At 36.7% G+C, this 27,251-nt stretch overlaps 2 protein-coding genes across 2 annotated transcripts; both read left to right on the forward strand.

The window, feature by feature from the left end:
- The first annotated feature begins 2,967 nt into the window (after positions 1–2,967).
- LOC132287131 (probable copper-transporting ATPase HMA5) lies at positions 2,968–9,678 on the forward strand. The gene is made up of 6 exons (XM_059789642.1): positions 2,968–3,428; positions 6,208–7,575; positions 7,707–7,961; positions 8,046–8,168; positions 8,466–8,942; positions 9,080–9,678. The coding sequence occupies exons 1-6, from the start codon at positions 3,135–3,137 to the stop codon at positions 9,494–9,496; spliced, it is 2,934 nt and encodes a 977-aa protein (XP_059645625.1). The 5' UTR covers positions 2,968–3,134; the 3' UTR covers positions 9,497–9,678.
- Positions 9,679–14,892: 5,214 nt separating this feature from the next.
- LOC132285450 (probable copper-transporting ATPase HMA5) lies at positions 14,893–26,483 on the forward strand. Its single transcript, XM_059787645.1, has 6 exons — positions 14,893–15,220; positions 23,173–24,533; positions 24,615–24,869; positions 24,961–25,083; positions 25,281–25,760; positions 25,873–26,483. Exons 1-6 carry the CDS (start codon positions 14,923–14,925, stop codon positions 26,287–26,289), a joined length of 2,934 nt encoding a protein of 977 aa, XP_059643628.1. The 5' UTR covers positions 14,893–14,922; the 3' UTR covers positions 26,290–26,483.
- The last annotated feature ends 768 nt before the right edge of the window (positions 26,484–27,251 follow it).

Here is a 27,251-nt window from a genome sequence, read left to right on the forward strand (position 1 = left end):
AATGAAATCCTTTGTTTACCTGCATTAGGGCATTTCGATAGGTATTGCTTTAAACAATAATAGCCTCGAACATCTGTACATTTTGTTACACAATCACGCTAGTCTTTGATCTTTAGTGGGCGGGGATTTGCGACTTGGACAAAAAGATTAAAAATATATATATGAAGAATAAGAAGTTTCAAAACATGTTATTTCTAAAACATTCAAAAAAAAAAAAAAAAAAAAAAAAATAATTGTAACCATCTAAATCATCATGTATAATTCCAAAATATAAATAAGAAAATATATAAATCTCTAAATACATCTAACTATTTTAACTTTACAATGACGAGAACCTTACAAACTGGATTTATCCTTTTTATTAAAGAGAGCTAGCTATTGGAAGAAAATTTTATAACAAAACCAAAAACAAAATTTAGAACTTAAATCTTGCAAATTCAGTAAGTTATAAACTTATAACACGTGAAAACAAAACATCTAAACATCAACGTCTGGCAAAAGCATAAATGAAAATTTGATTGAAAATTTACAGCAGCCAAAGAGATGAGCTTTATTATTAGCCCTAAATTTACATTTACTTTAATGAAAATTCAATATTTTTGGATTTCTACGAGAAGTAAAAGTGTTTAAGTTTAATAATTTTATAAAAAAAACGAAGAAGACGTAGTTCAATTAGAGGGACTTATTTGTTTATTAAAAGGGCATATTTTCTATGCAGTAGGGTTACATATTTCTTAATTAAAGGAACATCTTGTAAAATTATATATATATATAAAATAAGCAAAATGAAAATTCAGGAGGGAAATATATATATATATATGCAAGACGAGAATAATAAACAATGGACCTATATGGTTCTTCCTTCCTTGTATGAAGTAAAAATATGCAAGACAAAATTCATTTAAATTAGAGCTTATTCCTCATAACACGCGAAAAAAAAAATCTGCGCTGAAAACAAAAACACTTCCATCATTAGATTGTTCAACAATAATTTAAAATTAGGGTTTTGACATTTACGATAAAACTTTTAACCACCGATGAGCGAATGACACTCCGATGTTACGGTTAGGCGGAACATGCACGCATAGTTTTTTAACAATTAAAGTTAAAATAAAACCATGTCTCGATGCATCGTGACATTAAATCTTTTTTTAATCTTTTATGGAAGATTAGGGCCCAAGAAATTTGACTTTTCTGAACCTAGCCCATATTGGTTGAGAATTGGGCCTTTGTGGACTGGTTCTGAATCGTGTTGCATTACGCAGTGGGATAAGGATAAGCCTATTAAGTTTGTTAATCCAATCCAAAAGCTATGTCATCACCCAGATTAAAAAACCTTTGCGTCTCCATCTCAACCGTTCGATTTGTGTTGACAAGGCATGGCAAATGGAATCAGCACGAACATGATTGGAGCAGTAAATAATAAATAGTCAGAAGAGAATGAAAGGACCTTTTTTGTATTATATATATATATATATATATATTTATTTATTTATATGTATATATATGAATTTGTTTATGGAATCCACAAAGATACTCTTGTAGTAGATTTGATTGGTTTTTGTTTTGTTGGTGAATTGCTCTATTTATTCTTTTTTAAAAGGTCATATTATAATTACACTTCAAACATAAAATTTTACAGTAACTGTAAAGATGGGAATCTTAATTTCATATCATCTATTATATTCAACATTTTAAAATTAATTTTAGAGAGTCTTGTGTGAGTGGAACTCATATGAAATTAAGTAGGAGTGTAGGACATTTCTCACTAACCTAAAAAGGTAGAATGTGTCTACTTATTATTATTAATTTTTTTTAAATTTAATAACTTCATTTCATGATAATATTAGTAGCCCGTTCCATCTTTTACCCTCAATTAAATTTATAGGTCGTCATTATACTCTCCTGCCACTGCCACCACACTCATGAGAAGCCAATGACTCATTTTAACTCGCTAAATGAGTGAACCTAAAGCAACCACCTAATATCGAGGTAGAAGACCACAAAAACAAATTTATGGCGCTCAATGATGGTAGCAGATGTGATTTTTGAAGTATTAGGACGGTAGTTTGGTGGATCCCTTCATCCCTAACTTGCTTGGAGACAAGGAAGAGGACCATGAGGACGAAGTTCCCATGCTAGGTGGCAATGAGAACGACGAGAGGTTGCTAATGGCATGGCGGTGTTTGCAAAATGGTTAGTCGGAGTGATGGTGGTTGGGATAATGAGGATGGGGGTTAGGCACTTTAATGGAGATCACATGTGATGTCATTAAATGAGTGGTGTGACGCACGATTAATGAAAAATTGATAGAAATTAAATGAACACCTATTATTCTTGTTCAAAAAAATGTGAGGAGAAGCTTAATTTTCCAAACATTTTTTTATTTTTATGAAAATTGATTCTTTATTCACCTTCAATTTGTGATATTGATAAGTTCTCACCCACCATTAATTTGAAAGCTAATAAAACTTGTTGTGCGATTGATTCAGTTGACATATTCGGAGAGTGAATCATTATTTTATATATATTAACTCGGAGAAAGAATCTTTGATTCTATCTGTTCCCCACTGGCAAAATGTATTGGAAGCTGAGGAAGGAAGGCTCAAGTGCCTCAACTGTTACTCCAATCCACTCATTCCTTTGAAAAAGCCCGCGAATGTTGCGAGGTGGGCCCCACACCTATGGCCCGCGTCATTTGGAGGGAATTAATTCCTTAACAAACCAAATCGTTTTTTAAAAGGCAGTTAAGATAATTCTAGTGGGCCCATTTGTCTTTCCCAGTTCCATTACGCCATTGGACCCATTTGTCTTTCCCAGTTCCATTACGCCATTGGACCCAAATAATCCTCCATCGTCCGATAGAAAAAATAAATACTAATCCAATACGTATTCACAACCCTCTACGTAAACGAATTCAAAACCCTATATATGTGTTTGGTGTATCTCTATGGTCTATATATATGTATAGCCGCTCCAGCAAGAAAGGTGAAGTAACAAATCCAAGTTACTAGAGATAGTAAGAGAGAGAGAGAGAGAGAGAGAGAACCTGTATGTAAGAAGTACCAAACGAAAGGAATAACGAATATAATATATATATATATATTTGTAGAGAGAGAGAGAGAAGTGGTGAAATGGCGACCAAATTTCTGTCACTGGCGTGTATTCGGGATGAGAGTCGGAGAGATCTATCGCCGAGACCTCACTATCCGTCGATGCCGAAGTATCCGAAAGGCGTGTCGGCGGACGACGAGAAGAAGATGGAAGGATCGGAGGTGACGGCGTTGTTCTCCGTCATCGGAATGACGTGCTCGGCCTGTGCTGCTTCCGTCGAGAAGTCGGTCAAGCGGCTTCCGGGGATAAAGCAGGCCGTGGTTGATGTGTTGAATAACAGAGCTCAGGTCATGTTCTATCCCAGCTATGTCAATGTAAGCTCGATCACCTCTCGTTTACATATCTAGGTTTTATTTGATTACATTATAGTTGATTCGATCATTTTCTATTGTGTTATATATGTCTTTGATCAGTATGTGGTGTTTGTTTTTATCGCTTAATTTTCAAATTATTATTTGGATTTTAAGCCAGATCGAACAATCTAAAATTTCAAATGAAAACAATTTTTCTAATATTTATACATATGAGAATCTATATATATATATATATGTACGTGTTCATTTGTTTTTACGGCTTAATTTTCAAATTATTCTTTTGATTTCAACCTGTTTTAGGGTTTAATTTTCAAATTGTTCTTTAGATTTCAGCCAGATCGAACAATACAATTACTTCTAGTTAATATATACACGTGTGTATATATATACCCACTAGGAATCAATGGTAAGTCACTTGGGTCCGGTGTCACATGCATCAAGTCAAAGGTTCGATTCCCCTTGGAACCACACCTATGGGTGAAATGCCCTTGTTTTACTCAACTCGTTCAGGCAGTTCGAACAATAAATTGAGCCCCAGGCAGTTCGAACAGTAAATTGAGCTAATATTTCAAATGAAAAAACAAATTGTTTCTAAACATTTTCATACACACACATCTATATGGATATTATAGATTCTCAGCAGTTAGCCAAATGATAGTAGTATTTCTGAACTCTGGCGAACATCCTCTTCATTTCCCTATCTGAAAGCATCCTTTGCGTTGAACCTATGGATATGCTAGCTAGAATTGTTTGAGGTCATGCTAGATTTATTTGATAGTGATTAAACCGAACATTGAAATTGATTAATTTGTTCTCTTAAATTTACTATAGAAGTGTAAAACCTTATGTTTAACACCAAAAGATCCATTTCAAAGTGGTTGCAATAAATATAAGATACAAGATTAATCTAAGGGATATTATAGATTGCCATAGAATGTTTTGATGCTTCTAGAGAAAAACTTATGTACTTGAATTCCTTTAGATTTTGAACTATGGAAAGCAACATCTCTTACTCTTAATATATTAAACATATATAGTGACCCCTAGAAAATTAAGGTCTAGTGGGGTTTCACGAAGACTTAACCTCGGATGATATTCTAGTTCAAAACATTTTTTTTTGCTTACGGTACTCAACTTGTTCTAACCCCGCGATGCCCCAACATGCCATCAGTTTGAGCTTAACTAAGCTTCATGGTATATCACTTTATCTATGCACAGCCACTCACCAAGCTGTATGATATAGCAGAAGAACCACTAGCTAGCTAGCTTCTGGTCTTCTATTTACTACTGGAATGTATTTCTTTCTGCGTATTCATAGCTCTCCTCAGCTTTTTTGGCCTTGCTTGTACAGTTCTACACATTTATAAAATAGTATTTGACTTACCAATAAACAAAAAAATATTGTGCCATAGCAGGCTAATGTTGATTGGCAAAGTCTAATTAATTTGTGCCCTTTGTGTGAAGGTTAGTTATTTCAATTGGTTTTCCCATCCATAAGAGACACAGACTTTTGTCATCTTCTTTCTTGTCTGAAACCAATCTTACTCTGTTTACTATTCGCTTTTATTCTTTGGGCTAGTGATTTCATGGAAACATACAGAGGATTTTTGTAAATTAATTTATCATAATAAAGTAGAAAATGATTCCATTTTAATAGATCAGCAATAGTCCTTATTCTATTGTCTGTGATTCTCATATCCTGGTAATAGCAAGAACGTTTTTTTTTTTTTTTTGGTATGTTGATAACAAGAATATTTCTAGTGGAACATCTTTCACAATCCCTGGATAGATGGTTCGCAAATAGACCAAGGGATAAGTAATGAGTCTAAGTTTCATATTAATATGAATAGAGAAAATAATAAAATTCCGGCAATAATCCAGCACATTGAGAAAACATAAGCAAGCGAGTGGTATTTGTTAGAAACAACATAATGAAGGCGGATAGATAAAGGGATAATGGAGCCCTAGGAATCAACAATGTGCGCTGATGAGCACATTGACTCAAATTGGAGAAGAATATGGTCCTTGGGTTCCCTTTATTGGAACTATGTTTTCTATTTATTTTTGTTTCTAATTGGTCGGGAGCTCTTTTACCTTGGAATATAATACAATTACCCCATGGAGAGTTAGCCGCACCCATGAATGATATAAATACTACTGTTGCTTTAATGCACCTGCATATTGGTGTTACTATAGTATAGTTACCAATTGGTAGAACTAAAGCAGCTATGTTCTACTGTTGCTATGTACTATACATATTTTATGATTTCTTGTTCTGTATGTTAGTTGGACTGGGTATGGGGTGTTGGGTTTTAGGTTTTAAAATGATTCTTCTAGTATAACAAGATCTACTTGATCTTTACACTTTAGGACACAAATAGGAGATGATTAAACTATTTAAATTTTCTATGTGAGAGACCTATTTGGCATGTAAATATAATAAGCACCGTGATCATTTATTATTTACTCTTATCCATGTTTAATATTACTCTTATCATTTATATTTAGCACTAGTGATCCTGCAGATTTTTATAATAGACAATAAGAATTCTAAATGCATATACCGATCAGTGAAAGGATTACTCACAATTTAATCCAGTATTAAATTCATTATGTTCCTTTGTTGCAGATAATATATTGTTTCTCTATCGTTCTCTTTCCATTTGCTTCCATTCCTTATTTCTGTTGGGATTGCTATGTTATGAAACATTTTCTTCTAATATGCTTATCATATCACTTACTTGGTAGGAAGAATTTATCATTTTGCTCCAATGTGTAGGAAGAAACAATCCGTGAGACCATTGAAGATGTTGGATTTCAGGCAACATTGATTAAAGAAGACATGAATGAGAAATCTACATGCCGAATCAGCATAACAGGGATGACTTGCACTTCTTGCTCCACAACTGTTGAATCTGCTTTGCAGGGAATTCCTGGCGTACAAAAAGCCCGAGTTGCATTGGCAACTGAAGAAGCAGAAATTAGTTTTGATCCAAAGATGGTGAATTACAATAAGCTTTTGGAAGCCATAGAAGATACTGGATTTGGTGCCATACTGATTAGCACTGGGGAAGATAGGAACAAAATACACTTAAAAATTGATGGAGTACGGACTGATCATTCCATGAGAATAATTGAAAATTCTCTTCAAGCACTTCCAGGAGTTCAAGATATAGACATTGATCATGAGCTTAAAAAGTTCTCCATTTCTTATAAACCAGAAGTTACAGGACCTAGAAATTTTATTCAGGTGGTTGATAGAACTGGATCTGGGCGTTACTCGGCAGCTATATATCCTGAAGGAGGAGGAAAAGAATCCCGTGGACAGCAAGAAATTAAGCAATACTACATGTCCTTTCTTTGGAGTTTGGTTTTCACAGTTCCAGTTTTTTTAGCCTCTATGGTCTTTCATATGTATCTGAAAACAAAAGTTGTCAATATGCTGACGGATGGAGAGATTATAAGGTGGGTGCTATCCACTCCAGTACAGTTCATTATTGGAAGACGATTCTACACTGGTTCATACAAAGCACTGCGCCATGGCTCTGCTAATATGGATGTTTTAATCGCTTTGGGAACAAATGCAGCCTACTTCTATTCAGTTTATTCCGTGTTAAGAGCTGCAACTTCTCCAAATTTTAAGGGCACAGATTTCTTTGAGACTAGTGCAATGCTCATTTCTTTTATACTACTTGGCAAGTATTTGGAGGTTTTGGCCAAGGGAAAGACATCAGCGGCAATTGCCAAGCTTATGGACTTGGCTCCGGAGACAGCAACACTCTTAACTCTCAATGATGAAGGAAATGTGATAAGTGAAGAAGAAATAGATAGTCGGTTGATACAAAAAAATGATGTGATTAAAATTATTCCTGGTGCAAAAGTAGCTTCAGATGGTTTTGTCATTTGGGGGCAAAGCCATGTAAATGAGAGCATGATAACTGGGGAAGCCAGACCAGTGGCAAAGAGAAAGGGTGATGCAGTGATTGGAGGCACTGTAAACGAGAACGGGGTATTACATATTAAGGCAACACGCGTTGGATCAGAGAGTGCTCTGGCACAGATTGTTCGGCTTGTTGAATCAGCACAGATGGCTAAAGCTCCCGTGCAAAAATTTGCTGATCAAATCTCCAAATATTTTGTTCCTCTGGTGAGTATTGAAATGCTTTCTGCACTCTGAATTTCTTGCATTAATCCTGTTAAAGTGAGACTAACAAATGTAGATGGGCACAATTGAGGGACATTTCTCAGCCTCTGTTAACAATCGGCAGTATTTTGTAGGTTATAACTCTCTCGCTTTCCACATGGCTCGCCTGGTTTTTAGCTGGAAAGTTCAATGCCTACCCAAAATCCTGGATACCTTCTTCCATGGACAGTTTTCAGCTTGCACTCCAGTTTGGCATCTCTGTCATGGTCATAGCCTGCCCATGTGCTCTTGGCCTCGCCACTCCTACTGCTGTCATGGTTGGCACTGGAGTGGGTGCTACTCAAGGTGTTCTTATCAAAGGAGGTCAGGCACTAGAAAGTGCTCATAAGGTCACCATCTGCACTTATCTTTTTCTTTGCCTTTATGTATGCATAAAAATTGTAAAGTGAAAACAACAAAAACTCTTTTTGCAGGTGAATTGCATTATATTTGACAAGACTGGGACTCTGACAATTGGCAAGCCAGTGGTTGTTAACACAAGGCTCTTGAAAAATATGGTACTTCGAGACTTCTATGAACTGGTCTCTGCAGCTGAGGTAAAGTTTTCTGTTCAGCACTTCCTTAATTGTGATATAATTTTATATAGATAGAGAGTAGAAATACTTAATCACATCTCTGGCCTTAGAAATAACTTTAATGTTTTCTAAAACTAGGGCTAAGAAAAATGGCCTAGCTAAAGAACTTGCATTTGCTTGGGTTGGGCTAAGAAAAATGGCAAAATTTAGTTCAAAAACCATTTTCATATTCCAATATTGCTAGCAGCCCCTTAATGTCCATTATTCTTGAAGGTCTCCTAACAAACAAGTGACGATATTGTTGTTGTATTTTATCAGGTAAACAGTGAGCATCCCTTGGCTAAGGCTGTTGTTGAGTATGGCAAGAAATTTAAAGATGAAGAGAATCCTGTCTGGCCAGAAGCTCGAGACTTTGAATCCATAACTGGTCACGGTGTTAAGGCTGTTGTTCGGAACAAGGAAATACTAGTGGGAAACAAGAGCATGATGTTGAACCACAACATTGCCATTCCAATTGATGCTGAAGAAATGCTTGCAGAAACTGAAGAGTCAGCTCAGACAGGAATTCTTGTAGCTATAGATGGGGAATTGACAGGAGTTGTAGCCATTTCTGATCCATTGAAGCCTACTGCTCAGGAAGTCATTTCCATTCTCAAGTCTATGAAAATCAAGAGCATAATGGTGACAGGTGACAATTGGGGAACTGCAAATTCCATTGCCAAGGAAGTTGGAATTGACACTGTCATTGCACAAGCCAAGCCTGAAGATAAAGCAGCGAAAGTGAAGGAATTTCAGGTATAAAATTGAATTAATTATACCATGCATGTTCACTTTAAATGTCACTAAATTATCTTGACTATTTATTCATGGTTATAATCCATATATAAACTTCATTCCTCTCATTCTGATAATTATAAATCTAAAATCCTCAGGCAGCAGGCGATATTGTGGCAATGGTAGGAGATGGGATTAATGACTCGCCAGCACTCGTGGCTGCAGACGTTGGAATGGCAATTGGTGCGGGCACAGACATTGCCATTGAAGCAGCTGACATTGTTCTCATGAAGAGCAATTTGGAGGATGTGATAACTGCCATCGACCTCTCGAGGAAAACCTTTTCCAGGATCCGTTTGAACTACATTTGGGCATTGGGTTATAACATCCTTGGCATCCCCATTGCTGCTGGGGCTCTCTTCCCATCAACCGGCTTACGATTACCCCCATGGATTGCTGGAGCTGCAATGGCAGCCTCTTCAGTTAGTGTTGTGTGCTGTTCTCTCTTGTTGAAGAATTACAGAAGACCCAAGAAGCTGGAGAAGCTTGAGATAAGAGGAATAACAGTTGAGTGAATGATTGTTGTGTCTTATCTCAAAGTTGTCCAGCCGAATGATTGTGATTGTTAAAATTCAGCATTTTGTAGATCCATGTAGTACTAAAGTTTGTCTATGATCAAGTAATAGGTCAATGAATATTGTATAAAAGGGGTGTTGTTTGCTTTCTACTTATGTATATATAATTGTTTTGATCTTTAGCTCTTCTGAATAGATCAGTTAAAAAATGAACAGAAACTATGTTAAGTATCAGCCTGCAGAATATTGAAATTGAAAAAGAACAAGGGATATAGTGTCATTTGAGGACAAGTGGGATAACAAAATTGTTGTAGTCTGATTTTGTTCTTCTTTGGGCATTACCCGTGGCCTAGTTGATAGAGCGCACATTTTCCCAGGTGTGCCAGTGTTGAGTCCCTGTCCCCCTCCCCTAGTTTGCCAGAATTTAAAAAATAAAATAAAAAAGATTTTGTTCTTCTATACCTTGCTGGGATTGATGATGGGAGGATAAATGAGGTTTATATGCAAGTGATAGCATGTCTTACATGGAAACTTCTAGTTTTGAGATCTGAGCAAAACTATCAGGGATTCGAGCTATGCCAACTTTATAAAAGAACACAATGTTCAAATTCCTCCAAGAATGAGATATTGAGACTACTAAATCAAGAAGATACAGTGAAGTGTGAACCAAGAACTGACGTAAGGGTTGAATACTTGTATTTTGTAGTCAATGTCATGCTTTACATAATGGGCTTTTGGGTTGGACTATAGGCTCCCTTTGCGTATTCAACAAGATTATGAAGAACTCACAAGTCTCTAAATATACAGGTTACAAGGCCCAAATGGAATATTTGTTGGACGCAATGGTAAGTGGGCCTCGTCATTTGGTTCAAAGTCAAAATTTGTTGGTTCAGAACACTCCCAAAATGACAAAAATATGCTGATGCTAATTCGGAGGATACGATCAAAATAATATCAAATGTTCTTATGACGTAACTTTGAAACATTTTCTTTAAAAAAATAAAAACACAACAACAACAACACTTGGTGAACATCAGAGCTGTTGGTAACTTGGTAAACATAAGAGGTCGCTGCCGACAATTTAAAATTGAATTGAACAAGGCAGAACCTAAATTGCCATCGAACAAGGTGGTTTAAAAGTTTGATAAAGCCAACAGGGATGGAGGCACCATAGGCCCACAAGGGCCAGCTGTCTCCCAGAATTCCCATATATGAGTAATCCATTTTTCTCTTTTCATATATTCCAAAGTTGTCCTCTTTAAAAAGTCAAAACATTTTTTCATTATATTTTTATTATTGTCCTTTATTTTTTTTTTTAAATTTCAAACTTTGTAACTATATATATTTAAGGGTTAATTACACTCACACTCTTAAGGTTTCACTTATTGATAGTGAGATGATACTTAACCATTATTTGGACATTAACACCCCCTGTAAGCATTTTCATTTTAAAAATTAGTAAAATATCCATATTACCCTCCATTATTTAATTCATTAATTATAACAAAATATTAGGGAAAATTACATATAAATAGAGTCAAAGTTCCATATTTACTTAGAGACTGAGTCAAAGTTCCATATTTCTCTCAAATGGATTGTTGAGGTGGCACATGATTTTTTACTGTTTAGAAATTGTGGTGCCTAAAATACTCTTCCGCGAAGGTATTACTTTTTCTTCGAAGGTACTACTTTTTTGAACTGAAGGTACTACTTTTTGGCATCCAGGTACCATGTTTTTTAAACACCCGCGAAGGTACTACTTTTTCTCCGAAAGTACTACTTTTTTGCACTGAAGGTACTACTTTTTTTCACTGAAGGTACTACTTTTTTGTTAGGGAAGGACATTTTAGGCACCACAATTTTCTAAGTAAAAAACCATGTGCCACCTCAGCAATCCATTTTAGAGAAATATGGAATTTTGACTCAGTCTCTAAGTAAATATGAAACTTTGACTCCATTTATATGTAATTTTTTCAAAATATTATAAGTGCAAAATGACCAAAACAACCATCATAATTACCCTTTATTATTTAATATATTTACTACTTTCTCTTTCTAACCTATCAGTCCCTCCTCATCTTGCTCTCGTTGATTGCAAATACCGACCGAGATGGAGGGACTTTCTTCCTTTTCCCCTTCCTCTCCCATCACCCAACCCCTCCTCTCCAAACTCCCTACCCTCACCCTTACCCTTTCCCTTCGGCCTTCACCCATCGACGAACCACCACCTCCCAACCAGAAGACCAGCTAGTTGTGCACAACAGTTGCGATCTGGCAACACAAATCATCCACAGTAGACTCGAAGTAGTGTGCCTTGGCGATGATCAGATCGAAAAGCTCACAGCCGGCACAAACCTCCATCACCAAATTGTTGAGGCCATTGGATGGTGGATATGGTGATGGGACGGAGCCATCAACTCCACCGGCGGCGTCAGGCAAAGTTAATTTGGGGAGAAAAAATCTTGAAGACCCCTTGCAAAAAATCTAGTTATATACATAATATTTACATATGCTAAGTTCTGTTGATATTATATATATCCTTATATACAAGGAGGTGAGAAATTGATTTGGATATATATTTATATATATATCCTTATATACAAGGAAGTTGTATCTCTCACTCAATTTTAGTGATCCAATCAAGAATGTCATAATTCAATTTTTTCCCCTGTTTATTCATTTTGGTTTTGGACTTCTGATCGTCTATGGTTATTTTGCTTGATTATAGGGTTTATTCTCTCTCTATATATAACTGTTACTTGGTATAAGTTATCTTTCCCTAAATTATGTTCCCTAATCTAATGGATTTTCAATTTATCTCCTAATTAATTAAAAATTTGTTATATTTTGTGAGTTTTGAGCGTGTGTGTATATATATATATATATATATATATATATATATATAAAAGATATGTATATATATATTTTGTGGTGATGGATTGTGGGGTGGCGGTGGTAGCTATGGTGGTAGAGGTGTGGAGATAGGGAGGGCAATAGTGGGTAGAGAGAGAATGGGAAGAGGAGGCGAGGGTTAGTTTGGTTTAAGAAAATTACTTTCAAATGTTAAAGGACAATAATATCAATTCATCATGTATCAGGTGGCATTGGCATTGGCATTGGATAGCTTTGTTAACTTTATCAAATATGAGGGGTATTGTTGTTAAAAAAGAGTTTAACTTTCATTTAGTTGTTAATAAGGTAAACTTCAGGGGGTGTGAGTGTAATTAATCCTATATTTAAATTAAAAAGGATAATTTGATAAATTTAAAAGTAGACAATGCATTAATTGCATGTCCCCTTAAAAATTTCAATTTCTAAACATAAACTTTTATTTAGGAACGAAGGGAGTATATATTTATATATATAATTTTATAACAAAATAACCCTTTAATTAACAATGTGCCCCCTAATTAGCAAACATGTCTTCTAGGCCCTACTTGACAAATATGACTTCTTTTACAAAAACATTAATCTTACCCATTACCCACCCTTTTACATTCTCTATAAATCCAAAATATTGGTTTTTCATTATTAAAAAAAAATGTAGATTTTAGGGATTATATTAAAGCTATATTTGGTTGCTTAGAATTTTCAATTAAAGATATAGGTTTTCTCTAGTAAATGGAGAAGTGTATAATTTCTCATTGTTGCAGACGTAGTTTGGAGGGAAATCCAAAACAAACCATATGGTTTTTTAAAAGGCAGTTATCTCTAGTGGGACCCGCATGTCTTAGCCATATCATTACGCATGGGACCCAACGGATAAGAAACCATTGAACTTCTAATTCGCATTCACAACTCTCTGCTTAACATTTCCGTCTATATTAACTTACATGTGTTTGTATGTGTGTGTATATATATATATATATAGGCGGTTCAGCAAGGAATTGGTGAAGAAACAAACGGAAGTTTTGAGAGAGAGAGATCCTGAACTAAAGGAATAACCTATATATATATAAAGAGAGAGAAAGATCGAGAGTGTAAAATGGCGACCAAGTTTCTGTCACTGGCGTGTATTCGGGATGAGAGTTGGAGAAAATTATCGCCGAGACCTCACTATCCATCAATGCCGAAGTATCTGAAAGGCGTGTCTATGGACGAGGAGAAGAATATGGAAGGATCGGAGGTGACGGCATTGTTCTCAGTCATCGGAATGACGTGCTCCGCCTGTGCTGGCTCCGTCGAGAAGTCGATCAAGCGGCTTCCGGTAATAAAGCAGGCCCGTGGTCGATGTGTTGAATAACAGAGCTCAAGTCATGTTCTATCCCACCTTCGTTAATGTAAGTTCGATCACCTTTTATATATATATAGGTTTTGTTTGATTTATAGTTAATTTGATCATTTTCAATTGTGTTTATATATATCTATATTTATATATTTGATGAGCTTTAAATTAATTGAAGCCGAACCATCGACTATGTATAGTAATTTTTAATTGAATTGAAAATCAACGGAAAAACCTAATTTTACTCAAATAAAAACTATTTTGTATAGTTCAATAAGCAGGCCAAGAAAAGTTTCTTTTGGTTAAAAAAAACCTTTTAGAAATTATATTAAATTTGATACTTGTAAGTAGTATGGGCATTACCCAGTTAGTTGATAAAGAGTTCAGCTGGAGCGTGTTCATGTTCAAATCCACTAGATTGATACTGACAAATTATAGTGAAACTATTTTTGTTCCATGTGGGAAGTTGGGAACAAGCTAGGTTTTGGAGGAGATAATCCGAAAAAATTATTACAAATTTAATAAAAATAATTTAATATCAATTTTGGACGAGTTATTTTACACTCTCCACCTGATAGACTCCGAAACAAACGAACTTTGAGATTCATCTATTTGATGCAAATAATCTTTAGAATGTAAAAACCTGAACTTTACCGGACTAGAAAAGCCCTGAATACCTATATTACTTTGAAAATAAAAAAACTAAAAAAGGGTTGTGGTCCTGCGGAGGAGATCAGCATTCCACTTCCCCATATATATATATATGTATATATAATACATTAATACAGTACTATACTACTAATATATTAGTACTAACTTAAGGAGAAAGGACCTTTTATTCCCACTGGGGGAATGGGAAGCTGAGCAAGGCTGGAGTGTACTGCCCCACTCATTCCTTTCAAAAAGCCCGCGAATGTTGGGAAGTTGGGGCCACACTCGCAACTGTGGGTTTGGAATTACTATGAAGTTGGAATTACTTAACAAACCAAATCTCTAGGTGGGAACCATATGTCTTAACCATACCATTGCGCTTGGGATCCAAACAATCCTCACCGTCGGATCAAAAATCATTTAACTTTAATACGCATTCCCCACTCTTACGAGTCTGCCTATAAAGGCGCGAAGGTGAAGAAAAGAGACTGTATGTAAGATGTAATGAACCAAAGAAATAACAAATATATATAGAGAGAGAAGTGGTAAAATGGCGAACAAGTTTCAGTCACTAGAGTATATTCCGAATGAGAGTCGGAGAGACTTATCGCCTAGACCTCACTATCCGTCGATGCCCAAGTATCCGAAAGGTGTGTCACCGGACGATGAGAAGAAGATGGAAGGAATGGAGGTGACAGCGTTGTTCATGGTCGTCGGAATGGCGTGCCCCGCCTGCGCAGGCGCCGTTGAGAAGTCGATAAAGCGGCTTCTGGGGATAAAGCAAGCCGTGATTGATGTGTTGAATAACAGAGCTGAGGTCATGTTCTATCCCAGCTTTGTCAATGTAAGTTCTATATCTCTCATATATATATATATATATATATATATATATATATAGGATTTGTGTGATTACAGTATAGGAGTAGTTAATTTGATCAATTTGTGGTCTTTGTTTGTACTGCCGAATTTTCTAATATTATTGTTTAGATTTTCAGCCAAATCGATTGTGTTAATTTGTTTTTACGGCCTAATTTTCAAATTATTATTTCTATTTTCAGTCAGATTGAACAGTGAAGCAAGTTAGGACTTGGGACATTGTTTCTAAATATATACACACAAGCACATATGTATATGATCTATACGTGATTCTCGGCTAGATCACAGTAATAGTAGTATTTCTGAATTAATTAACTCTGTTAATCTCATCTGTGACTGAAAAAAGTTGGCTGAAAGCATCCTTTGCATTGAACCTGTAACACTCCACTCCACGGATCTTACTCAGGCGATGTGGGTGGATTGTAGCGACCTAGTGGGCGGGGGTGTGTGTGAGGCTACCGTGTTGACATTTTATGGGTGCATGATCACATATGATCACCTAGGTCTGAAAATGGAAAGCAGTATATACTTGATAGTACTATCTTCAAATGGTAGGAGGGACTGGTGCTATCTTTAAATGGTATGAAGTCTTTTGGTCTAAAACTTTCGAGCCCAAAACAGACTAATCATCCATGTGATAGAGTGGGCTGTTACATGCAGAACCTATAGGATTTCACATAGACAACCTCTGGGATGAAATTCTAGCTCAAACCTTTCTTTGCTTACTCAACTTTCATTGCCTCCATGTCACAATAGAACAAATCCAATTTGCACCCTTTGTGTGAAGGTAATTCCATTGGTTTGTCCTACCATAAGAAACAGAGACTTGTGTTACATGCTACTTCATGTCTGAAACCAATCATGCTTGGTTTACTATTGGCCTTTTTTGTTAGGGCTAGTGATTTGATGGAAACATACAGAGGATTTCTGTAAACTAATTTAGCATAAAAAAAGTTGAAAACGATTCTATAATATTTATGATTCATTTATATATATATATTTATATTGGTAAAAGGAGTTGATTTTTTTTATTGGTATGTGGGACCCACCACTTTGCTTATACATTGTAATGACTTACAGACCCACTTTCATTCTTTCGCTCGCTACCCGGCTTTCTCTCTCTACCTTTACTTTTTCTTTTTTCTTTTTCATCTTCAAATCAAGATTTAGAACAAGGCCTTTGAGAATTTGGTTTTGCCGTTTAAGGCAAAGTTGACGAGCGCATCGAGACTGACATTTTGATGGGAGCAAAGTTTAATTTGGCCACCATTCGGGATTTTGCATTTTAGATTTAATTTAGAGTTTTTTCTTCTAATTGAGGTAGGGGTGTTCTGTTAGAAATTAAACTTTATTTTATTTAGTGTTTTACATTTATGTGAGTTTTTTATTGGAGTTAGTGGGGGGCATGAGAGTTACAACTAGTAAATGGTCATGTTAGTGGGTTAGTGGGAGTTTTGCCTACTAAATGGTCATGTTAGTGGGTTAGTGGGAGTTTTGCCTACTAAATGATATGTTAGTGGGGTTTTAAGTTTCATTTACATTTATGTTTTGAAGCCTATATAAACCCATGCATTGTACTCATTTTCCATCAAGTGAAATAAGAAATATTTTCCTCCATTTCTATTCTCTTCCAAATAGTATAGTGTTGTGTGTGTAATTAGGCCACTATTTCCAACAAAGTGGTATCAGAGCTAGTTTGTGAGAGAGAGAAGAAATGGCAAACAATTCGGTTCCATTTCAAATGCCTCGATTCACCAAAGATAACTATGAAAATTGGTGTATCCGTATGAAGGCAATTTTGGGAGCACAAGATGTGTGGGAAGTTGTTTCCAAAGGTTATGATGAGCCAGAAGATGAGGCAACTTTGTCTCAAGCCGAAAAAGATGTTTTACAAGCCATGAGAAAGAAGGACCAAAAGGCGGTGATGACCATCCATCAATGTTTGGATGATGGAATGCTACAAAGAGTTGCTAGTGCAGAAAATGCAAAGCAACTATGGGAGATTCTTCAAAATTCCTTCCAAGGAGTTGATAAAGTGAAGAAGGTTCGCCTCCAAACGTTACGGGGTGAATTTGAAGCATTGCATATGAAGGAATCTGAATCAATTTCAGATTATATTTCGAGGGTCCTGGCTATTGTAAATCAACTAAGGAGATATGGCGAAACCACCATGACTGATACAAGGGTCGTTGAAAAGATCCTTCGGTCGTTGGATTCCAAATTCAACTACATTGTTGTAGCCATTGAAGAGTCAAAGGATTTGGATTCCATGACTGTTGATCAACTCATGGGTTCGTTGCAAGCTCATGAAGAAAAGGTGGTGAAGAAACAAGAAGCATTGGAGCAAGTGCTACAAACAAAGTTTTCGTTGAACGAAAGAGACGAAAAACATGGAGGAAATCAAAGGGGCCGAGGACGTGGAAATGCACGTGGCCGAGGAAGAGGAAGAGGCCGTGGAAGAGGAGAAAGAAGCGGTCAACACACAACCAACAATGAAGAAAAAATCCATGACTCACAACAAATAAGAGGTCGTGGTAGAGGAAATTACTCAAGGTCATATGGAAGGAGGTATGATAAGTCTCAAATTCAATGTTATAATTGTCAAAAGTATGGTCATTATGCTTCGGAATGTAGAAATGTTGCTAACGATGTTGAAGAAAAGGCGAATTATGTTGATGAAGAAGTGGAGCCTACTTTGTTGTTAGCATACAAATGTGAAAGGAGTGATCAAGAAGATGTGTGGTATCTTGACACCGGTGCTAGCAATCATATGTGTGGTAGCAAAGAGAAGTTCGTTGATATTGATGAATCAATAAATGGCAAGGTAACATTTGGAGACTTATCACAAATTCCGGTAAGAGGGAAAGGTAAAATATTGATTCGTTTGAGAAATGGGCATCATCAATTTATCTCTAATGTTTATTATGTGCCTAATATGAAGAACAATATTTTGAGTTTGGGACAACTCTTAGAAAAAGGCTACAATATATCCATGAAGGATTGTAGTCTTTCGATAAGAGACCCATTGGGTAATTTGATTGCCAAGGTTCCAATGACAAAGAACCGGATGTTTTTGCTAAATATTCAAGCCGACGAGGCTAAATGTTTGAAGGCTTGTGTTAATGATTTAACTTGGCTTTGGCACTTGAGATTTGGGCACTTGAATTTTGGAGGATTAGAGTTGTTGGCCAAAAAGAAGATGGTGAAGGGATTGCCTTTCATTAGCAATCCAAATCAATTATGTGAAGGATGTCTCGTTGGAAAGCAATCAAGGAAAAGTTTTCCTAAAGAAGCTACCACAAGAGCTACGGCGCCACTACAACTTATCCATTCGGATGTTTGTGGTCCAATTTCTCCATCATCATTTGGTAAGAATAATTATTTTTTATTATTCATTGATGATTTTAGCCGAAAAACATGGGTGTATTTTCTTAAACAAAAATCGGAGGTGTGTGAAATTTTTAAAAAATTTAGAGCACTTGTTGAAAAACAAAGTGGCTATGATGTAAAGGCTCTTCGATCCGATAGAGGTGGTGAATTCACATCAAATAATTTCAAAAAATTTTGTGAAGAAAATGGAATTCACCATCCTTTAACGGTTCCGAGATCGCCCCAACAAAATGGAATTGCAGAAAGGAAGAACAGAACCATTCTCAATATGGCTCGAAGCATGTTGAAAAGTAAGGAAATGCCTAAAGAATTTTGGGCTGAAGCGGTTGATTGTGCGGTGTACTTGTCCAATCGGTGTCCTACTAGAAGTGTACAAAACAAAACACCACAAGAAACATGGAGCGGAAGAAAGCCAAGTGTCTCTCATTTGCGGGTTTTTGGGAGCATTGCCCATGTGCATGTGCCGGATGAAAGGAGGACCAAGTTAGACAACAAAAGTGAAAAAATGGTGTTCATTGGCTATGATGCAAATTCCAAAGGCTACAAGTTGTACAATCCAAGCAATGGGAAGATTGTCATTAGTAGAGATGTTGAATTCGAAGAGGGAGCCACATGGGATTGGAACACTCCAAATGAAGATTATAATATTTTTTCAATTTCAGATGAGGAGCAAGAAAATGAAGGCATGGAGCAGCCCATTTCTCCACCAACATCACCTCCATCGCCATCAATTCAAGATCAATCAACTCCATCATCATCAAGTTCAAGTGACACACCACCACTTCGCATGAGGAGTCTTCGTGACATATATGACGAAACAGATGAGGTAACGGAAAGGTTAGGTGATCTAACACTTTTTTGTCTCTTTGCGGATTGTGAACCCGTAGGATTTGAAGAGGCTGCACAAGACAAAAAATGGAGAAATGCTATGGATGAAGAAATTAAATCCATAGAGAAGAATGACACATGGGAGCTTGCTACACTTCCAAAAGAGCAAAAGGCAATTGGTGTCAAGTGGGTGTATAAAGCAAAGCATAATGCAAATGGTGAAGTTGAAAAATATAAAGCAAGATTGGTCGCCAAGGGGTACAACCAAAAGCCTGGAATTGACTATGATGAGGTATTTGCACCCGTAGCTCGTTTGGAAACAATTAGATTGTTAATTTCTTTGGCAGCCCAGAACAATTGGAGAATCCACCAAATGGATGTGAAATCGGCTTTCTTGAATGGGTTTCTTGAAGAAGAGGTGTATGTTCAACAACCCATGGGCTATGTTGTAAAGGGGCAAGAAAACAGAGTCTTGAAATTGAAGAAGGCTTTATATGGCTTGAAGCAAGCACCAAGAGCGTGGAATAAGCGAATTGACAAATATTTTCAAGACAATAATTTTTCAAAGTGCCCATATGAACATGCTCTTTACTCCAAAGTAAGTGAGAATGGAGATGTATTTTTTGTTTGCTTGTATGTGGATGATTTAATCTTCACAGGTAGCAATCCAAAAATGTTTGAAGATTTCAAGAAGGTTATGGCTCGAGAGTTCGAGATGACAGATATTGGCATCATGGCTTATTATCTTGGCATTGAGGTCAAGCAAATGAAGGATGGAATTTTCATTCACCAAGAAGGCTATGCTAAGAAAATTCTTAAGAATTTCAAGATGGAAGATTGTAAATTGGTGAACACGCCCATGGAAGTTGGAATTAAATTGTCAAGAGATGAAGATGGAGAAACGGTGGATCCAACATTTTTCAAAAGTCTTGTTGGAAGCTTGAGATACTTAACATGCACAAGGCCGGACATATTATTTGCGGTTGGGCTTGTTAGTCGGTTTATGGAAAGACCCACCATAACTCATTTCAAGGCGGCTAAGAGGATTCTTCGTTACATCAAAGGTACCCTTGATTTTGGGTTATTCTATTCATTTTCTAATGATTTCAAGCTTGTGGGTTATTGTGATAGTGATTGGGCCGGAGATTTGGATGATAGAAAAAGTACTTCAGGCTATTGTTTTTTCATGGGAAATACTGCTTTTACATGGTGTTCAAAGAAGCAACCCATTGTCACCCTCTCAACTTGTGAAGCAGAATATGTTGCAGCCACTTCATGTGTCTGTCAAGTAATTTGGTTGAGGAATTTGTTGAAGGAATTACACATGCTACAAGAAGAGTCAACGGAGATTTTTGTGGACAACAAATCAGCAATTGCTTTGGCCAAGAATCCGGTGTTTCATGAACGAAGCAAGCATATTGATACAAGATTTCATTTCATTAGAGAATGTATAACTAAGAAGGAGGTGGAGCTCAAGTTCATCAAGTCACAAGATCAAGTTGCGGATATTTTCACCAAGCCCCTCAAGTTTGCAGATTTTCACAAGTTTAGGAGTTTGCTTGGAGTTGAAAAAAAATCAAGTTTAAGAGGGGGTGTTAGAAATTAAACTTTATTTTATTTAGTGTTTTACATTTATGTGAGTTTTTTATTGGAGTTAGTGGGGGGCATGAGAGTTACAACTAGTAAATGGTCATGTTAGTGGGTTAGTGGGAGTTTTGCCTACTAAATGGTCATGTTAGTGGGTTAGTGGGAGTTTTGCCTACTAAATGATATGTTAGTGGGGTTTTAAGTTTCATTTACATTTATGTTTTGAAGCCTATATAAACCCATGCATTGTACTCATTTTCCATCAAGTGAAATAAGAAATATTTTCCTCCATTTCTATTCTCTTCCAAATAGTATAGTGTTGTGTGTGTAACTAGGCCACTATTTCCAACATGTTCTAATTTGTAATCTTTTAGATTTTTTGTGAATTAATTCCCTATAATCGAAGTATAACATGTTAAATTGTAAATTTTTCTTGAGAAATTGCCATGATACTAGATATATGATTTGTATTTCTATGTGTGTTATGTGTAAATTATATATGTGTGTATGATTTGTTGATTGGATATGAAAAGTATATTTTTGTGATTATGTCCTTATTAAATATGTGTAATTGTCGAAATTTTGTTGACTTAAAGCATGCTATAAATTCATGAGAAAATTCTTCTTTAGTATGAAATGTTATTACGGTTTGATGATATGAAAATTATGGTAAATTATGAAGCAAGAAGCATTCATGCATCTATTGGAAAAGAAAAAGGGGAAAAGTATTTTTTTAAAAACCAATGAAATTGTTTTGGGACAACGTTTTTCGAGAGTGTTTGTGAAAAATCGAACGCCTAAGAGGCGCCTAGTGGTTTGTGGTGTTAGTGTGGTCTAGAGGGGAGCTTGAGAGAGACTCTAGTGTGGTTGAGATACCTAGGCCCAAACGACGCCATGGAGGTGCCATGTGGTCAAGGAAAGCTAGCTAACCCTCCCTTCGTGAAGCCTTGGAGGTGCCTTGGGTCGGATGGTTTGGAAGTTGAAACGGTATTATTTCAGAAATGGAGAGTGACATTGCATGGCATGGCATACATTGTATATTTGGAGGTTAGACGATACTTGTTGATTATTATCGTTACTTTACTTGTTTTCCTGAGGCATGATCCCATTTATTTCTACTCTATTCCTTATGTGGATTCACGAGATCATAAGAGGTGCATCTTAGACATTTTCTACTGAGCTTATGCTCACCCCATTATTTTAACATTTTTTAGATTTGGGAAAAGAAGGGGCGGGCGACAACCCATCATAAATTAAGACTAGACTAGAACTCTTATTTGTTGTCTTTTATATAGAAACATGATCATGTACCTTTTATAAAAAAAAAAAATTAAGTGTAACTTGTACAGTGTTGTAATAGTAGAATTTGTGTAAATAAATATATATCATGGACTATAACTTAATTAAAGTGATTCCTTGTTGGAGGAGATGGAAGAACGGGACATCTTGTATGTATGTATTGATTTTGGGAATCTTGTATATTATTGCATTGTGCGTTGGGACATGATAGATTAGTTTTGAGGCCAAGTGAGACCATTGCATTTTATATGTATTTCGCCAAGTCGTAGTAGGACTTTTTCTGTAGAAGTCATGCGGAAATTTTTATTTTTATTTTTATTTATTATTATTTTTGGGTCGTTACAAATTCCATTTTGATCGATCAACATTAATAGTACTTATTATCCTGGTGATCACACATCTGCATATTGATGTTTGTATGTGCTATTGTTACTACCATATATATTTTATGCATTCTTCTTGTTATCGATTTTCACGTTAATTTGAAATGTTTATATAGATTAGTATTAGTGATTCTGATACTGATACTGCTACTGCAGACTTCTGTACATGTTACTGAGAGTTCTAATACGCATATACAGATCAATAAAAGGATCGTGGGTGCCTTTGCTTATTCATTCTTTACTCGAATCAGCTGAGAAAGTTGCATTAGTCACAATCTAATGCAATATTAAATTTGTCCTGTTCCTTCTTGCAGACAATATTTTACTTCTATATTCTTCTCTTTCCATTCGTTTCCATTCCATATTTCATTTCAATATGCTTACCATATCACTTGGTAGGGAGAACTTACCGTCTTTTTATTCCAATGTGTAGGAAGAAACTATCCGTGAGACCATTGAAGATGTTGGATTTCTGGCAACATTGATTAAAGAAGAGACAAATGAGAAATCCATATGCCGAATCAGAATTAAAGGAATGACTTGCACTTCTTGCTCCTCAACTGTAGAATCTGTTTTACAAGTAATTCCTGGTGTACAAAAAGCCCGAGTTGCATTGGCAACCGAAGAAGCAGAAATTCAATATCATCCGAAGATCGTGAATTACATCCAGCTACTGGAAGCCATAGAAGATACTGGATTTGGAGCCATACTGATTAGTACTGGGGAAGACAGGAACAAAATACATTTGAAAATTGATGGAATACGGACTGATAATTCCATGAGAATAATTGAAGAATCTCTTCAAGCACTTCCAGGAGTTCAAGATATAGAAGTTGATCCCGAGCTTAAAAAAATCTCCATTTCTTATAAATCAGACGTTACAGGACCCAGGAATTTTATTCAGGTGGTTGAGTCAACTGGATCTGGGCGTTACAAGGCAACCATATTTCCTGAAGGAGGAAGAGAATCCGGTGGACAACAAGAAATTCAGAAATACTACATGTCCTTTCTTTGGAGTTTGGTTTTCACAGTTCCAGTTTTTTTAGCCTCTATGGTCTTTCATATGTATCTGAAAACAAAAGTTGTCAATATGATGACCGATGGAGAGATTATAAGGTGGGTACTATCCACTCCAGTACAGTTCATTATTGGCAGACGATTCTACACTGGTTCATACAAAGCACTACTCCATGGCTCTGCGAATATGGATGTTTTAATCGCCTTGGGAACAAATGCAGCCTACTTCTATTCAGTCTATTCCGTGTTAAGAGCTGCAACTTCTCCAAATTTTATGGGCACGGATTTCTTTGAGACTAGTGCAATGCTCATTTCTTTTATACTACTTGGCAAGTATCTCGAGGTTTTGGCCAAGGGAAAGACATCAGCGGCAATTGCCAAGCTTATGGACTTGGCTCCGGAGACAGCAACACTCTTAACTCTCAATGATGAAGGAAATGTGATAAGTGAAGAAGAAATAGATAGTCGGTTGATACAAAAAAATGATGTGATTAAAATTATTCCTGGTGCAAAAGTAGCTTCAGATGGTTTTGTCATTTGGGGGCAAAGCCATGTAAATGAGAGCATGATAACCGGGGAAGCCAGACCAGTGGCAAAGAGAAAGGGCGATGCAGTGATTGGAGGCACTGTGAACGAGAATGGGGTATTACATATTAAGGCAACTCGCGTTGGATCAGAGAGTGCTCTGGCACAGATTGTTCGACTTGTTGAATCAGCACAGATGGCTAAAGCTCCAGTGCAAAAATTTGCTGATCAAATTTCCAAATATTTTGTTCCTCTGGTAAGTATTGGAACGCTTTCTGTACTCTGAAGTCACAATAGTGTTTCTTGGCCTCTGTTAACAATTGGCAATCTTTTGCAGGTTATAATTCTCTCGTTTTCCACGTGCCTTGTCTGGTTTTTAGCTGGAAGGTTCAATGCCTACTCAAAATCCTGGATACCTTCTTCCATGGACGGTTTTGAGCTTGCACTCCAGTTTGGTATCTCTGTCATGGTTATAGCCTGCCCGTGTGCTCTTGGCCTTGCCACTCCTACTGCTGTCATGGTTGGCACTGGAGTGGGTGCTACTCAAGGTGTTCTTATCAAAGGAGGCCAGGCACTAGAAAGTGCACATAAGGTCACCATCTGAACTTATCTTAATCTCTGTATGTATAAAAATTGTATAGTGAACAAAAACCAAAAAGAAAAAAAAAAAACTCTTCTTGCAGGTGAACTGCATTATATTTGACAAGACTGGCACTCTCACAATTGGTAAGCCAGTGGTTGTTAACACAAGGCTCTTGAAGAATATGATACTTCAAGAATTCTATGAACTGGTTTCTGCAGCTGAGGTAAAATTTTCTGTTCAGAACTTCCATAATTGTGAGATATTTTTATATACTAGAAATTAGAAATACCTAATCACATCTGACATCTTTGGCATTAGAAATAGTTTTAATGGTTCCTAAAACTTTGACCTAGCTAAAGAACTTGCATTTACTTGGTCTCTTAACAGACCAGTGATGATATTGTTGGTGTGTTGTATCAGGTCAACAGTGAGCATCCCTTGGCCAAGGCTGTTGTTGAATATGGCAAGAAATTTAAAGAAGATGAAGGGAATCCTGTCTGGCCAGAAGCTCGAGACTTTGAATCAATTACTGGCTATGGCGTTAAAGCTGTTGTTCGGAAAAAGGAAATACTTGTGGGAAACAAGAGCTTGATGTTGAACCACAACATTGCCATCCCAATTGATGCTGAAGAAATGCTTGCAGAAACTGAAGAGTTGGCTCAAACAGGAATTCTTGTAGCTATAGATGGGGAACTGACAGGAGTTGTAGCCATTTCTGATCCATTGAAGTCTACTGCTCAGGAAGTCATTTCCATTCTCAAGTCTATGAAAATCAGGAGTATAATGGTGACAGGTGACAATTGGGGAACTGCAAATTCCATTGCCAAGGAAGTAGGAATTGACACTGTCGTTGCACAAGCCAAGCCCGAAGATAAAGCAACGAAAGTGAAGGAACTACAGGTAAAAAGATTGAATCAGTTATGGCATGCATGTTCACCATAAAAAACCGAGGTTCATCTAGCCGGATTATAGCCTCTCTCATTCTGATAAATTATAAATCTAACATCCTCAGGCATCAGGCTATATTGTGGCAATGGTGGGAGATGGGATAAATGACTCGCCAGCACTCGTGGCTGCAGATGTTGGAATGGCAATTGGTGCGGGCACAGACATTGCCATTGAAGCAGCTGACATTGTTCTCATGAAGAGCAATTTGGAAGATGTGATAACTGCCATCGATCTATCGAGGAAAACCTTTTCCAGGATTCGTTTGAACTACAGTTGGGCATTGGGTTATAATGTCCTGGGCATCCCCATTGCTGCTGGGGCTCTCTTCCCATCAACCGGCTTACGGCTACCCCCATGGATTGCTGGAGCTGCAATGGCAGCCTCTTCAGTTAGTGTTGTTTGCTGTTCTCTCTTGTTGAAGAATTACAGAAGACCCAAGAAGCTGGACAACCTTGAGATAAGAGGAATAATAGTTGAGTGAATGATTGTGACTCAACTAAATTCAGCATTGTGTACATCCATGTGAACTGAAGTTTGCTTATGATCAAGTAATAGGACAATGAGAATTTGTATATAAAGGTGTTGTTTGCTTGTTTCTCAGGATGTAGGTTTGATATCAACTTTTTCTCATGAGAGGCTTTTTGTCATTCTACCTCTTGATTCCTTTTCTTTTGTTTGGTGTGCAATATTAGAGAATGACAGCTCCCTTGGAATGCGAATTCATAAAAAAATTGAAATGCCCCCATTCCTTTCCTTGACCTTGGAATGCTCATTTCGTTCTCAGCTAGAATTAAAATAAAATAATTTCATAAGACAGTAACCCCCTTTCATATCATCGCCGCCACGGTCACCTTTTTTCCATATTAGCTCTGACCTAGGTTTATTGTTCAATTCATAAGACAGAAACCCCCTTTCACATCACCGCCGCCATTGTCACCACCACACTACCGCCTTCCACCGCAACCACCACTTTCCATCACACCACCATCATCGTTGCGGCCTCCCACCACCTCCACCGCCACCGCCTAGTAAAAATTTAGTGACACTTCCTTTCATTAGTAGTTTAAATACTGAAAGAGAAAAAATTAGGGATGCCGCTACTCGAACTGATTGCACATATCCTAAGCTCAAGATATAAAATTGTTAGTCCAAACCCAAAAGAGTATCTCCCATTGAAGTACTTAAGCTTATCTTTCCAAGGGTGAGTTGACCTCGTGTTAATAATAATAATTTTTATTGTAAAGTGGTTTAATAATAAATAAAAAAATCTGAATCTAAGGTGGGAGTTGATTGTGTTTCCAAGACCTAACTCGACCAATGCAAGCAATAAAAAAAACTATCCAAGCCTTTTCAATGACGATTAAAGCTAAATAATAATCATAATCTAAGGTGGGTTTTGAGTGTGTTTAGATTATCAAGACCTAACAAAACCTAAATCAACTA

Source organism: Cornus florida, unplaced genomic scaffold (assembly GCF_030987335.1).
Source record: "Cornus florida cultivar Cherokee Brave unplaced genomic scaffold, ASM3098733v1 CherokeeBrave_3.0.0_Hap2_Chr11, whole genome shotgun sequence".
NCBI classification, from domain to species: domain Eukaryota; kingdom Viridiplantae; phylum Streptophyta; class Magnoliopsida; order Cornales; family Cornaceae; genus Cornus; species Cornus florida.

Coding starts and splice junctions, on each gene's coding strand:
- LOC132287131 (XM_059789642.1), top strand. CDS start 3,135: ATGGCGACCAAATTTCTGTCACTGGCGTGTATTCGGGATGAGAGTCGG. Junction 3,429..6,207: donor TCTATCCCAGCTATGTCAAT/GTAAGCTCGATC, acceptor TCCAATGTGTAG/GAAGAAACAATCCGTGAGAC. Junction 7,576..7,706: donor CCAAATATTTTGTTCCTCTG/GTGAGTATTGAA, acceptor AGTATTTTGTAG/GTTATAACTCTCTCGCTTTC.
- LOC132285450 (XM_059787645.1), top strand. CDS start 14,923: ATGGCGAACAAGTTTCAGTCACTAGAGTATATTCCGAATGAGAGTCGG. Junction 24,534..24,614: donor CCAAATATTTTGTTCCTCTG/GTAAGTATTGGA, acceptor AATCTTTTGCAG/GTTATAATTCTCTCGTTTTC. Junction 25,084..25,280: donor AACTGGTTTCTGCAGCTGAG/GTAAAATTTTCT, acceptor GTGTTGTATCAG/GTCAACAGTGAGCATCCCTT.